A 15,687-nucleotide genomic window follows, 5' to 3' on the forward strand; every position below is an offset into this window, starting at 1 on the left:
TCCCAGTTAATTGAGAATGTGAGACATTGATCTCCCTTGATAGAGAGCCTTGCATAAATGATTGCTCCCAAAATGACTATTAGCATCAGACCAGCAAGTGTAAAATCCATTCTTTGGTTTAGCCAGGGTTCTGGAAGGCTGAGGAGCCCAGGATGTCCCATAAAAGCCGCACCTTTTCCTGTTCATTTCCTTCGGTCCCTATAGAACTACTCATCAGGACCAGCAGTTTGTCACCAGCAAGACTATCCCTGTCACCTGCATGGATAATCAACAGGGCTGAGAAAAATGAGTTTCATGAAGATATTTTCATTGCGGAACTCCAAAAAGATAACATCAACCTCTTTCAAGTTTGAATTTGCTACGAATACGCAACTTCATGCAAAGTCGGACTGCAATCAAACAAGAAGAACAACAAAAAATTTAAATTACTGAAAACAGTTGATTACAGTCAGGGCTGCAGGACCCAGAGACTTCAAGATAAATCAGAGCCATTGGGAGATAACTAAAAGGACAAAATACTGATGGGCAGCACACAAATCCTCTCTTCTCAAATTGTGCCAGTCATTCACTCACATATGTAACACAGCGCATGGTGCTCAAGTATTTGCTTTTTTTTTTTTTGAGGATAAAAGTTTGTTACTGTAAAATGTGTTTTTTGACAATAGATGTAAAATATATTGATAGATGTAAAATAGTTCCCTGCCAGAGTCCCAGCACACTTTGTGAACACTGTAAGATTCATGACATTTAGTGTATTGATAAAAGCATTACACTTGATGCAGAAGAACCTGAGATTAGATCTCTTCCTGCTCTTGTTTGATTTTTTTGCCAAAACCTACATCATTTACATCATCCTGTGGAGATTCAGGTGTGCTCACATTGGCTCATGAAACCTGATTCGCTAATCAACAGTGATCAGGTGTGGGATACAGAGGTCTGGTAAGTTCACATCTTTGAAACTCCACATGAATTCTCTTTGCAAACTTTAGTGTTCTGACCCAAACAACATTGCCTCAAGTGACATCACTTCAAGCAATTTATCAGAAATTTCACAGCTTCCCAGAGAGCAGCAAAAGGTTTTCTGTAACTTTTTACAGATATGCAGCAGTATTCCGTTAGACTTGTAAATGGACTTTGATGTGTAAAATTGGTGGAGCTCCCCTTTAATATGAGACCAACTTATTTCCAACTACCTGGTTTGTCATGCATCAAGCTACTTGCAGAATTTTGATTGTGCATAACTTCCAAAGTAATTATCAAGCGATCTGAAAGTGAACCAAAACTACTTAAGATCAAATGTCAAACTGCTTATTTGTTAGCAGAGAGAAAGTTGCTAAATTAAAGAAGGCAGAGGTTGAACCTGATCCACTGCTTTAAGTAAAAAATATAAGTGGACAATATCTATTCTACAGTAGTCTTCTTGTTTATCTGCAAATAAACATAGGACAATAGCATCCCCCCTCCTCCAATGCACACAATTTCAATCTTTGTGGATTAATACAAAATGATAGCTGATTTTTGGAGAAAGACTTTCGGGGTGGATCGGACCTGATATTCAGAGTGATCCAGCTCATTGACTTATCTAATTCTAGGTCTGAGTACATTTATGATACATCAATTATAAAATTATATCATGAATATGACACTAAATAAACCACTAAATGATGTTACAGAGAAATTTTGAAAATCCAATTCTTATACTCTTAGGCTATACGAGACACAGAAAGGCTAACAAGAAGGATAAAATCTATTCAATCTTTTTATAGTCTGTAAACCAACTACTTTTTGTATCTTTTTTGTTGACAGTAGTCTTTGGTGTCCCACTGGACCACCTGACAGAAAAAGAGTCTGTCATGTTGCTATGTGCTAGCAGCCCTATCATTAATTAACTCCACACCCCTGTCTCTCATTCTGTTGATCCTCAGATGCCAGGGGATTTGCCATCTGTAACTTCTTAAAAAGAAACATCAAGTGTTGATAGAGCAGATGAAACATATACTGTATGTGTAAGGTGAAACCACAATGCACACATTATAGTCCACACATACATTCATGTAACCCTCACCTCCTTAAAAGGCTGCTCACACACGCCTGAGACCGGCACTGTGTCAGATACCTACAGCTCTTTCAGCGCTGCAGTACATCACTAATGATAGCTCAACTCTCTCAACTCTCCTACACCACCCTAAGGGGTGGAGAGATCTGCCAGACTGGTGCAGGTCCTCTCCACACCTCTCACACCACAGCCATTTGACAGTCAACTAGAGAACAGCAAAATTAAAGGCCTTGGTAAATGAAATTCAGCAACACAGCGGTGTGAATCAAAGCTGCCATGGGAGGTTGTGAAAGGAGATTGAACAAGGTATGCCTTAAGGAGAAAAATCAGAAGTTAGTGAAAGCAAAAAACATGTCTTTTTTTTCCCCACTGTATTTTGCTATTTAATGTTACAAAACTGCATCATTTGTCCTCTACCACTGCATGCTGGGTTTGACAATAAAAATAAATCTTGTAAAGCATCATATAAAGTCTCCCAATTGCATGGAGAACAAAGCAGACTTCCTTTTCTATTTTAAAAAAAGTAATAGAAAACATACAATTTTTGCAGATATACCTGTACTTTTTCTACGGTGTCCTTGTTGATGGAACCGTTTTCAGTGGCTGGTGATACATACTGAACATTTCTGAAATGCACAAACCACATATCAAGTAACTGTCATTCTTACATGTACAGTAAAAAAAATAAATCCACCAGCACCACTGGATGTTTGGGCCTTAAAATGAGGTCAGGCTAGTCAGACAGATTGTTGCTCATTGCTGTCATGGGGCTGCAAAAAGCAATGGACCAGCAGAAACCTGGTCTAAGCTCAGCGGCGCTGCCCTGCTACTGAAAGAGCACGTAATTAAAATCATGCACCTACATGTGTACAGAAGGGAGTTCAAGATGCCCTCAGCAAACTTGTTACATACACTTCAGACCAAGCAGTGTAAATGGTTTAAACAGGGTAAGGATCTTCTCTGTCGTGTTTGAATGTAAGGCATTTAGTGCCTTCCTAACAGCTCTGACTCTTGCACTGAAAGAGATGTTGACATGTCAACAATGACATGAAGGATCAACACCACTTCACTTGATGTCCTGCAGTTTCTGGTTGCGACAAGAACACTGGCCCCTGTGTGTCATCCACCAATAAACCTCCTTTCCAGCCCTGTCTTACCCCTAAGGGGTAATAGGGGACATAACTTCTTTAATAAGAGCATCAAATGGTGAAATAGTTCCTCTTGGTATCAAACAATCACTTGGCGTGATTATTTTTGTAGACGAAAGAGTCATCGGGTTTGACTTGGACAAATCGGGGAAAGTTCTGTATTAGGCTTGAGTGACTGAGTGAAAGATGTTGGTGGACGGATATAGAAAAAGAAAGACAAAGGTAACGTGATAAATGTGGAGAAAAGGTGCAGCATCAAGGGCAGCTTTGCACACCTCAGTGAACAGCAGCCCTTCAGTCCCTGATGAGAAATATAGCATCCTGACCTTGACTGATCAAGCATGGAAAAAAGCATTGCAACTGTTAACCGCCCACGTTCTGTCACAAAAATCACAAAAAGCCACAGAAAACATTGAATGGTGGAAAAGAAATGAGTCTTTTTTTTACATGTCACATTTTCAACCCAATTACCAAAAAATTGCACAGCCCACACACTCATGTTGTATATTGCTCTGCACAATGCACTGATTTACACTATACCTATTGATCGGTAGTTGATTATGTACATTTATTTTACTGGGAGGAGGTGGATGCCTGTGGTAATGTAAATATGGAGCTCTGGTAAGCATGGCAGTATTACCAAAGCTAATTATTTTATCCTCCTTATTTAACCCACACTAACATTTTAGGGTATGACAAAAATGTTTCCTCCTCTTATCCGTATGTCCAGCAAATTTAATATATTATAAATATGAAAACTCAAATTCCCACAATCCTCTTACTACTGGCATTATCTCATTTAGCTTGTATACGATAGTTCTTTTTGACTGTTTTTTAAAGAATTAAAACTCCGAACAGGTTCCTGTCCTTACCTGAATAGTGGGTGGTGAGCGCTGTTTACGGGTGGTGGTGGTGGACAGTGTGGTGGTGGTCTCGATAAAAGTGGTGGACATCTCTGGTGGGACGGACGTTGTGGTGCGTGCCGCACCCCTGCCAGTTGGCACATCGCCTACGAGCCGCACGCTGCCGTTCACTTTGATGTTGGGGTGGCCCTCGGCGGCCATGTTGAGGACTTTGAGGCCGTTGTAGTAAAGACCGGAGAGCTGGCCCTGATATGGCCGCTTGCGGTCGTTTCCACCAATGGAGATGGTGGCCTGGGTGTTGAAGATTGTCAGCTGCCGGCCTGACACAACATGCACGGAGGCAAGCGTTAATATGATTATAATGGAATGAATATTTAGACATTATAAACTGTAATTTTGAGACTTGAAGCACCTTTAGGAGAAATTGTACATTTATGGTGAGATATACAGTAATACTCTAATGGAAACTAAACACTATTAATTGAAATACATCTGTTGAGACTATTATTTACTGCTGTGTTAAATGAGGATGGATGGAGCTGTAATGGTGATGGAACAAGCTTTTAACATGAAAAAAAATAGCCTTTTCTTTTTTTCGTAAATGACTGTAACTATACAAACTGTTATCACCCATTGGAGGGCTTTTGGTACCAAAGAAAAAGCACCCCTGAAATAGGAACACATGCTGAAAACAGCCGACAGTATGGAGCTGAAGCTGTATTATAAAACTGCAACACATGCAAGACAAGAATGGCTATTAGAAAAATAAGTCTGAACATATTCCACAGGCAGGCTTAATATTCTCTAGACAGAACAGTGGACTTGGATGGTAAAACAATAAATATGTATAGTGGCATGAGCATATTTTGATAAACTAGGTACACACACACACATTTCATTGGGAGAAGCCTAAATACCAAAACACACTTCTCATGCAATAATTATAAAACTATTGAAACAGCAAATTTTCACAAAAGTAAAAATCAAATTTGTATAATCTATAGATGCATCACATTCGAAAACTGTTAATATTAAAACTGTTAAATATTTGCATTATTGCACAATTGTGATAATAAAATGTGGAATGACAGGGACAGACATTCAAATCACAGAAGCAAAAATGAAATAACATGTGGAGTCATGCATGCAGCAGTAATGACATTTATTGGACCTGCCTATGCTTTAGGATTTGTTAAAGGGACTTTATAATCAGGTTAAGATGTTTATATCCAACTTTAAATTTTAAATGCAGTTTATAATGATATTAAGTTGACTAAAAATGTAAAAGCAAAATGAGAGGAGTTTTAAATCCCCACAAATGAGTCACAATTTCAGTGACTGAAAATCATCAGTCAGGGTGCAGTGCACCTTGGCGGGCTTTGCCGTCAAAAAGACTCCAATTAGCTCTCCGTCAGCAAACAAGTGAGTCGTTCATCATGCGTGATGTGTTTAGTTACAATCAGATAAATTACAGCAGAGAAATACACCTGCTGTTTGGAAAGTTTTCAGGGGGATATGCCCACTGATTAGTTTCTTCTCAAACATTGCAGAGGATTTGAGCCAAGGGAGCTAATTCTCCTCTCAAAACAACAGGCCTACCGTTGCAGCACAGCTAATACCATTTATGATTTAATTTTCCTAAAAAGAAAGCTCTACAGTACCTGATGATTACTGTGTCTTATTGTTGCACTTCATGAAATGTCCTACCAGTCCCTTTAACTGGACACCATGATTGAACAAAATTTGAAAAGATGACAATGATTAAAACGATAAAGAAAAAAGAAGAAATGAAAGAACAAAAAAGTAGCACAGTACGCATTGTTTCAATTGTATTATAAAGGGTTTAAGGGGTGGTTATTCATTCTCAGAGGTTAAAAGGGAACAAGCCGGTGAAATGACAGAAAAAGAAAATAAAACATTCCAGAAGTTCGGTAAAGATTTACCTTTCTCCTGAAGCCAATCTTCTACTGGCCGGGTATATTTGAACGGGATTTTCTTATTTGCCATTTGATAGCGCTCAATGTCGCTGTTGCCTTTAAAGTTTGAAAGTTTAACAAACAGCTTGAAACAGTTGGCAACAGCAACAGACATCACACATTTATACAGTGGTTTATAACAAGTTTTATCTTTGTTTAGAAATATTTATAAAAGCTTTATGATGATTTTTTTCAAGTAGCTTTAGTTTCAACTTTTTAAATCTGCATTTATATAGCATACAGCACACTCCACATCTAAATGTAATATCATATCTATGATTGAAAGCACAACACATATCCACAGCAATCACTGCATAAATTACTGAGTCTATATAAAAAAAAAAACAACAACAGGAAATGCATCACAGTTTATGTAACTATTTGCAATAATACTGTATTGTATACTAAATGAAGGTTATCAAGTGGTTGTAAAGCCAGGCATGCATTTGTTATAGTTGTGAAACAAATTGACGATAATTAAACTCCTCCACTGGACAACACATGCTTTTATATTAGAATGAAGTTGTTTGAGAGGATATTTGGAAGGCACGGGCAGTATGGCAGGTCTGCAGAAAGAAAGAGAGGCTTATGATGATGGAGACGGAAGAGATAATTTAACATACTGTGCAGACCTATTGGGAGGGAAGTCCCACAGTGACACAGATTTGAGGAGGAAATGCATACAAATGAGATCATTACTGACATGGTGGGAGGCCTTTTGGGTAAAAAAAAAAAAAAAAAAAGTTTCTCCACCCCAGCTTCCTCTCTTGTCATACCTTGGCTAATGTTTTCCAGGAGTATGAGAATTTAGTTTTGTGATACAGTGAATATGAATTTATTTCTTTCATGCTATGATTTTCCCTTGTGCATCTGTATTTTGTGTGACAACCACAGAAGCAGTCCCTCTGAAAGCATCTGTCAACACTGACAATTGAGAGCTCTGTCTTTAATCACTTTGAGATATGAAAAAAGGAAATGAAGTCTGTATGGATTTATGAATGACACCATGATGTCACTCAGGATCCAGGACAGAAGGGATTTAGGGGGAAAAGAGATGGATTTGTTTCTATCATCAGCGAAAGGACAAGGCTTCGTAATTGTGAGGGAGATTTACCCAAATGAGCCAGAATTGTCCCTCTTGAGATTTTATGACTGACAACACCATGCACACACACACACACACACACACACACACACACACACACACACACACACACACACACACACACACACACACACACACACACACACACACACACACACACACACAAACAAGAACATACCAAGCATACTCATGGGGATACACCTGCCAGAAGGTATGACCATCAGCATTCTGCTTTCATTTATGTGTATTTGACAAAATAATCTTTTCTTTCATGTTTTCTTTCTTATTACCTAATTTTGAACATCCCTCTTCACATCTGGAAATTATAATTGTAAACAAGGAGTGAAAGCACCACAGTTGCATTTAACTAATCATTAAGCCACTTAGGCTCAAGTGCCAAGGTAATTCATTCTCTCAGCTCCATCTTTCTATCGGTCCACTCAATCATTCTTATAAAAAACAAAACAAAACAGCAAGTGGTCAGCTTACGGCCAGTTTGGAAACAGCATGTATACATCAGAGCAAGGGGGCTAAATGAGCTAAAGGACTGTCTGCAGCATTCCTGGAGGTTAATCTGCTATGAGCAGGAACTCCCCCCAAAACCTCTGAGCTCAAATAGGCTGGGCTGGCAGCATAATGTACTTGGAAGCACCACAGATGGAGGCATGATAGTTGTATGTGAAAACCAAAGGCAGCAGTGGAGGAGTAGAGCTGAGTAGGTTTGCTGTCTAAAAACTGACACTTATAATGTCACCGACCTGAGGTGAAAACATACCTGACACTGAAAGAAGCGAGTAAATTGTTGTTGCTAATAGCATTGTTTAAGGTGATAAATGAGATGGCAGTCCCCTTGTAATGAATACACCGCAAGCTAATTGTCCAACTAATGAGAAAAATGTGTCTGGTTTGTCAATTTGATATCGAGTTTCTAAAGGTGACTCATTATTGCATGACCTTGCCAGTAAAAGCCCTATTGTTTATTATGAAATCACTCTGCCTTAAAGGATTTTCTTTAAAGCGGCGCCGACAGAATCTTTTCTCAAATATCTTTCATCAATCTCTAAGTGCCGAAATTTCTCTGCAATTTAGCACCATTACGTGTGTGAAGTGTTGTACCTGTCAAAGAGTCACTTTCACTGCAATCTGAAATCTATATAATGACTTGGAGGTTTACAGTTTGAGATAGTTCAAAAATATTTCTGGTAATTGTTAGTGTTTGTCTTTTAGATTTATGATGTATTTTTTTTTAAATTTATTGGTTTTGTTATGAAGGTCAGGAAAAGAATCACTTCTTATCAACGGATTCAGTGAAGTGCTATCACTACTTTCTCTAAAGTGATTCTGCCACTGTTTGTGTGGTCCTACGATAACCGCAGGCAAACAGTATAATTTATATCTTAGCATGTAATATGTTGTGGCATTATTCCTTGCACATATTTTTATTTTGTTCTGTGTACATTTGTGACACATTAGTTAAAGTTATAATGGCACTTTTAATCATGTCTGTGACTTGTATTTTTCCATTTTCTGATCAATGCAAATTGAAAAAGAAGGTAATAAAATAACACCTGACGCTTGTTTTCTGCTGTTGCTGTGATCCTTCAATAAATTATTTTCACAGCTACCACTGTCAAGCAAAAGTTTAGATACATTTAAAAAATATTGCTTTGAGTGCAATGAACCATTTGCTGCAGAGAAACATGATTTTGTTAGACAGTTCAGGCAAAAAAGCAGGAATTTAAAAAATAACCCAGATTCCACTTGCTGTTTATTTCAAGGGAATTTAATGTAAAATATTTTTGGCCTACAAGAAAATTACATCTTACTCTATGAACACAAATATGTGCCAAAATTACAAGCACATTTATTTCACTTGGACATTTTCAATTCCCTTTTAAATAGTTATTTGCACCAGTCGGGATTCTGTAGAATCTAAATCACAATGTGCTGAGACTTGCAGGGTGGCTTTATTCTGTTGAGTGCCAGTCAAACTTGTTAAAAGCAGCCCCACTCTGTTATAATGACATTTAGTGTGCTGGATCTATTCTGTATACATTTAGCACTTTAATATTGGAAGTTTATACAAGAGCTGTTATCTTTCTTCTTGCATGTAGATGTCATTATTCTTAACATACTGGATTCAAAAATTAGTAAGCAAAACATTTTTAAATTTGTAAAACAGTGTACTCAGGGTAAAAAAATCAGTATTTCATATTTCACTGCATGTTTAAACCCACACTTTTAGAATTTGTCGTTGTTCTTTGCATTCATGTGTTTAATTTCTAATGAATCATCATCAATCATCATTTGTTGCTTCCAGTCAACAATCTCTAAATGTTTCCCCTCTGGTGGCAGTCATTCAGTCAGCATACAGTACATGCCAGCAGTCGTCAGCTGGTTGGTTGCTTTGCTCTGTTCAGTTTGGTTGCCAGAATGTTTGTGGCATCTCCATGGGATTCGATCACAGGGCGGCTGCTGAGACTGCATCAAAACTGTGAAAATGGCTACCATGACAGGCTGCTGAGATCCTCTCTATTTGGGGATAATAATGATATTAAATATATCGTGGTACTCTCCACAGATCATCATTCCATAACTGAAATCCATATAAAGCCGTTGCAGCCTTTCCTGTATTATTCACTTCCTCTCCAATCTATACATGACCTTCAGTTCTATCTCTCCTTCTCACTCATTCACTTGCCCAGTTTTTTTCTCTTCTCTCACCATCCATCCATCCATCGTTTCTATATTGCACCATGTGATGCTCATACTCCATCTTTTTTCAATGCAATCAGCCCTCACTCTTTTTGTCTATATCAAGTCTCTTCAGCTATAGCCACAATTCTGGTATCATTTATCCCCCTTCATCTCATCTCGACCCATCCCTCTGTCTGCATGTCAGCTCTTTTCCCCTTTTGTCAGTGTATTCCTGCCTCTACTCCATTAAATGTTTCTGTGTGAACTATTTTGGTGCATTTCTACCCTATTCACTCATTTTCCTCTGTTCCTACAGCTTGCTTTTGGTTGATCCTCCTTACATTCCCTCTCAAATGTCAGACAAAGCCAGCGAGTAAATTCATCATTTATCAGGTCGCTCTGAAATTTATGGTGTTGAAAAGATGAATTAGTCTGGCTGCTCCTCCATTCAGTATAGTCTGACTTCTAAGAGCGACACAGATTGTGTCTTAGATAAGGCTAATCATGTTTGGCCGCAGGGACACGTGGGGATTGATCCAGATCCTCGGGAATTGTCTCTGTATTTCAAAACAAAGTTTGGTAGACATTTTGAAAAGGTACACTGTGTCTGTTTCACGTTGCAGGTGTTCACACATTGCAAGGACCAGTGCATGGATTAACGTCTTTGTCTGTTTGAAGTGCATCTAAAAATGAACACAATGTCATTCTTGCTATGGTCGACCCTCTTGTGCTAAAAACAAATGATGGAGTGTGCACAAAGACACGCTTTGCCTGAGGCCCATGCAGAGTAGTTAGGCCAATGGTCAGTCAACTGAGACGACGCCTGAACCTCAGCCAGCTCCCACAAAGTGTGATGCACAATTTCCGCACGGCTTGGTCTAGTAATTCTTTGATTCAAAGACTCAAACTCATGCAAAGAAGAAAAGAGAAAAAGATCATGTAATCCAAAATCAAAGAATGCAGGGATTCAGAGTGTTATATAAGGAAATTGGAACCCTCTCACTAAACAAAGACGAAACCCTGCAGTAATGTGGGCTGTCACAAAACTACGTATGAGTGTAGGAGACAAGGAGCGGAAGAGGAAGGGACGAGATGCGGATAAAAAGGAATTTGAGGACAAAAAAAGAATGGAAATCTGAGAGGGCACTTTTAGAGGAGGGGAATAATTAGAGAAAGACAGAGACAAAGCACTCAAAACACACACACACACACACACACACACACACACACACACACACACACACACACACACACACACACACACACACACACACACATCCAGCGCCCACACACAAACACACTGAACACGTGGAAGCTGTGGAAGCCTGATGGAAATGCTGCTGTATGGGATCAATTCTATTGTTCTACAAAATAATTGTGCTGTGAAGCACAGAAGCCCCTCTCTGTCCTTCTTTTCATAATTTACCCAAAAAAATTAAATCTGTTTCTATTAATTGCAATTTTTTTATAATCAAAAAACAAAATTCACATCAGTTAAAGTCAGCTCTGCTTTTAGCCACAATGTCTGTCAATATAATCTAGAGCAATGCAATATCTTTTATCTGGGAATAGTGAAACGTTGTTAAATGAAGTCTGACAAGTAAAAAAGTGTTCAGACAACCAAACAATTAAAATTTTGTAATGCAATCTAGAAATACATCGCTGCCACAAGGATGATTCAGTTGTTTTCAAACTGAACTAGGGTTTTTGATTGGTGTGAACTGAACAGCATTAGACTGAAATTTATGCTTCCAACATTCTGCACCATCATGTTTATAAAATAATGTCAGTGTTGTTTAATAATATCTAATCTAGTTAAATACAACTGCATAATAAATTGAGAAAAATATAAAAGTAAATTAAAGCCTCTCCATAAATGTTAATTTTATGTTTGTGCCATGCTTTGTATTTTACGGTACAGAACTCATATCTAGTGACAGACTGTGAAAAGTAATTAACTAGGTGTAAGGAATAAGATGATGCATATGCCCGAATAATCAAACACAATTATCATATTAGTGACCTCAGTCTGTTACAAGTGCACCTTTACTGGTGCAAGCTATATTACATTCTCAATTAGCTGACACTGTCTATGACCCATGTACTTCTTTTGCATTGATTTGTTTCTTTAATTTTGAAATTAATTTGGAAGTGAACATAATTGAAAGCAGGGCTTTGAACCAGTGTTTGCCAATCGTTTTGTTCCAAACCGGTTAGAACAAAAAAATGTAGTTCCCAAACCGGTTATTAACGTTCCTTGTATCCTTGTACGTTCCTTGAATCAAAGGAAGCCGGAGCAGGTGCGGCAGCTTATGATGCAACAAAGTTTGTGTATATCAGAGCTCATCGGGGATCGAGCATGTGAAGCTCTGAATGAAGCATCTAGTGATCGGTCATGAACAGAAAGAAAACCGATGAATGTCCAGAGCTAAATCAAACATTTTGTCAGATTGACAGACTGCAGTGTTTACCTGTTATGAATATAATCGAGGTTGGGAGACTGCCTTTTCTTTGACTGCTGGTGATATGCCTCAACTTCTCCCCGCTATCTTCGCACATTGAGTGAATGACATGAGGTCAGATATTTTTTTCAAGAATGAAAAAAACAAACAAACCAGTACTGAACAGTTAGTTATTTTCTGTTCCGATTCTGTTCCGGAACATAAAAAAAATATAAAGTTTTTGGTTTTGTTTTTGTTCCTGGCAAAAAAACCATAAGTTTATGGTTTTCCTTTTCGTTCCATGAACCGGTTCAAAGCCCTGATTAAAAGTGAGTAAAATGTGGCTAAGTTATTGTATACCATTTTTTGCTTTCAAGAATAATTGAACTCACTTCTCATTTTCTTTAAAACATATATGATTGGTTTGTTGCGTAAATCTATCACCCCACTCCATGTTTTTTTGGAGATGTTGCCATGTCCTCAGATATTTCTGTATATCAATACATTAATAGTGTAGTATACAATTTTTATCAGTTTAGGATGATGAGCAAACAAAAAAAACACAGGTCAAGCTTTAGTAAAACAAAACTGTCTATTATGAAATATTGTCTTAATGTGACCCAACATTGCTCTATCAATTATAAAATTCAAGGTGTGTTTCGAAAACCTTCTCGTGTCATTTCAGCAAGATCCCATCACCTCCATTCTTTGGTGAGTTAACTTTCCAAACACTGTTGTTAAGATGTCCAATTTCCCCAACCAAGGTATTTTGCAAGCAACTTTGAATGACATGCAATCCCCAAACACCTTTGTCTTCACCTTTTCCCTGCCTGGGAGAGAGGGCATGCCCAGATCCGGTAACTGTTTATTGAACGACCTGACAGCTTTGTGGCGACTACTGCCTTCACGTTAAGCAATAGAAGTGTGAGAAAGCAGTCGATGAGTCTGCACCCTAACATGTAATTACTCATGAGATGACAACGCCTCTATAAGGGAGGGAGGGTGAAAGAAAAATCAATCATCGTTGAATTACTATCACTGAGTGCCCTGCAAATTACCTGCGCAGAATAGAAAAAAGAAATCACCACACATTCAATCCCCTTGACCTCAACTCTATTGCAAGGCGATGGCCGGTAGATAGATAGGGGAACAAACCTCACAGGGAAAACTTGGATGTAATCCAAAGCTAAAAAGCCCATTGATTCTAAGATGCACAACCAACAGCCATTTAGTGGCGATTTCTGAATGGATGATGGCTTTGGCTAAAAGATACTGACAAACAAAAATAACACGCTGATCCAAATGGTGCTTTGAGATAATTATTAAGATGGTGGGTATTCAACTGTTATCAGAAATTACCAGCCATTTAAGTTGAAGAATAGTTTAATTATTCTGTAATACAGGCAGAGACATAAAATAGCAGGAGTGCCACTGCTGTCGCCTCTGCATCAATGCAATTTAATTAGTCTGGTCTAATTTCTTCAAGGAGTGTTTTTGTTCTCTTAATGGAGACCTCAGTCCTTTGCGTGTTGAGCCCCACATGTTGCATTTCTTAATATTTTTCCTTCGTACAAATGTGGTTGAAGTGCAGTTATGAAACATGTCTAACTTTATCTGTTCAGAAAAAAAGCGAAGGACAGCCGACGGCAAAAGGAAACCAGAGACAGAAAAGATTACCATCACCTGCGCTGGCATTGAACCGGACCAAATCAACGTACAGGGTCAGAGCAGGAGAGGATGCTGCCCTGTCCTTGGTGGAGGAATGCGACTCATAGCATGCTGTAGGGTTGCTGAGGCATAAAGCTGAAAGGTGAAAGGAATCCGCTTTTGTTTGTCTGCTCCCTAGCAATGAGTAGCATCAGCATTTTTAACTGCTATTCTTACCAGTGTTTGGGGTTAAACAAAAAGCACATAATTTTCACTTTAGATCTTCAGATTGTCTATTTAATTTACATCTGTATATAATTGTCTTTTTGCACAAGTTTCGCCGCAGAGGTTGACAGATTTTCTTTTGTCTTCCAAGCTTCTCCTTGCATGAGCTGCCTCTCTGCAGCCATGCCTCTTCCCTGTGCATCTGCTCTGTTAGATGAAGTGTAAGAGTGGAAACTGGGAATGGGGAAACAAAGGTAGCCTCTTCTAAACTGGCTAGCATTGAGGAACAGGTACCAGATGCCCAGGGGGCCAAGTTAATTTAATGAATTGTTAAGTAGGAGCAAGAAAAGGTTTCCCCTTTCCTTTCTTCCCTCTCATCCTTTCTGACACTCTCTCACCCTGCTCACTGAGTGGCACATCCCTCTGTCGGAGCCTCGAAATGGAGCGGGCTCCTTTTCATCCCCCTATTTATATTCTGCTGCCGTTCTGCTTTTGCTGACCTGGGAATGAGAGATTCAGGCAGGCAGCAGCCTTATCTGGCCAACAGGCCACCCTCAGCTTCCGTCTCTCTCTCCCCTGCTTCCTTGCAATGACCAAATACCTCCTGATGCCTGTTAATCCCCCCCATGAAATTAACTGGCCAGATGTTGCATGGTTAATGCCGCATATCAGACAAAAGATTTTTGCTCAATGTTCTCTTCTTCTGTGGAGTTGGGTTGTAGGGTGTAAAAATGGAGTTTATTAAGTGTTCTAAGTGCCATTTTATCTGACTGCATGCCTTTGAGTCTTCTGAAACTTTTATTCAGAAGAACAGGCATGACAACATTTTGCTAAACAAACAGGTGGTGTCCAGTGGCTTTACATCGATAAACTTGGTCAGATTTTATCAGATAACAAGAGTGGTACTACCTGTGGGGAAGTGTTCATTGATAGGCCAGTTGTCCACATGCAACGTGGCATTGCCCCCGTTCCTGGTGAACCGGACCAAATGGTATTTTCCATCATTTACTGCTGTAGTTGTTTCCTTAACACTGATGTCCACTGTTCCGATGTTGAATGTCACACCTACTTTGCCTTGTTCCTGAATGAAAAAAAAAAGCACAAAGAGAAAAGAGAAGTAAGGTTAGTAGTGAATCACTCAACATCTTTGAAAATGTAACTTTAATTATCAGGTAAATCTCATCAAATGCAGGCAAGTCTTAAACCAAGTAACAGCAAATCTGATAGTTTTAACTGCCGCAGCAAGAGCACATCTAATATCATCCAGTAATTAATTAATCAAACAATGAATTAACTGTAAAAAATAGTTCAGTGTACTCGGATGAGAGCCCTCGGCTGCTGCTAATGGTGAACTTCTCAGAGAACTTGAATATGCTATCACACTATGCTTCATTATACCACCGTAATGTGATGAAAATATGCTGCCAGCAGAGATTGTAATGATGAGTAATACACCCCACAGCCTGTCACTACAAAACTGGCAGGACAGATGCCTTATATGTTGTGGTTTTCACAAACTGGATGATTAC

The 15,687-nt window shown here is 38.8% G+C and overlaps 1 protein-coding gene across 1 annotated transcript in view; it reads right to left on the reverse strand.

Annotated features, from left to right (window-relative positions):
• The window catches only part of LOC137613524 (neurexin-3b), a 253,579-nt gene that overhangs the window by 25,785 nt on the left and 212,107 nt on the right, over window positions 1-15,687 (reverse strand). Inside the window, exons 18-20 of the mRNA XM_068342822.1 lie at window positions 15,068-15,239; window positions 6,011-6,100; window positions 4,077-4,387 (exon numbers count right to left, since the gene is read on the reverse strand). Coding sequence (XP_068198923.1) covers window positions 4,077-4,387; window positions 6,011-6,100; window positions 15,068-15,239 — 573 coding nt within the window. The remainder of the gene's footprint in view (window positions 1-4,076; window positions 4,388-6,010; window positions 6,101-15,067; window positions 15,240-15,687) is intronic.

The sequence above is a fragment of the Antennarius striatus genome, chromosome 19 (assembly GCF_040054535.1).
Source record: "Antennarius striatus isolate MH-2024 chromosome 19, ASM4005453v1, whole genome shotgun sequence".
NCBI classification, from domain to species: Eukaryota; Metazoa; Chordata; class Actinopteri; order Lophiiformes; family Antennariidae; genus Antennarius; species Antennarius striatus.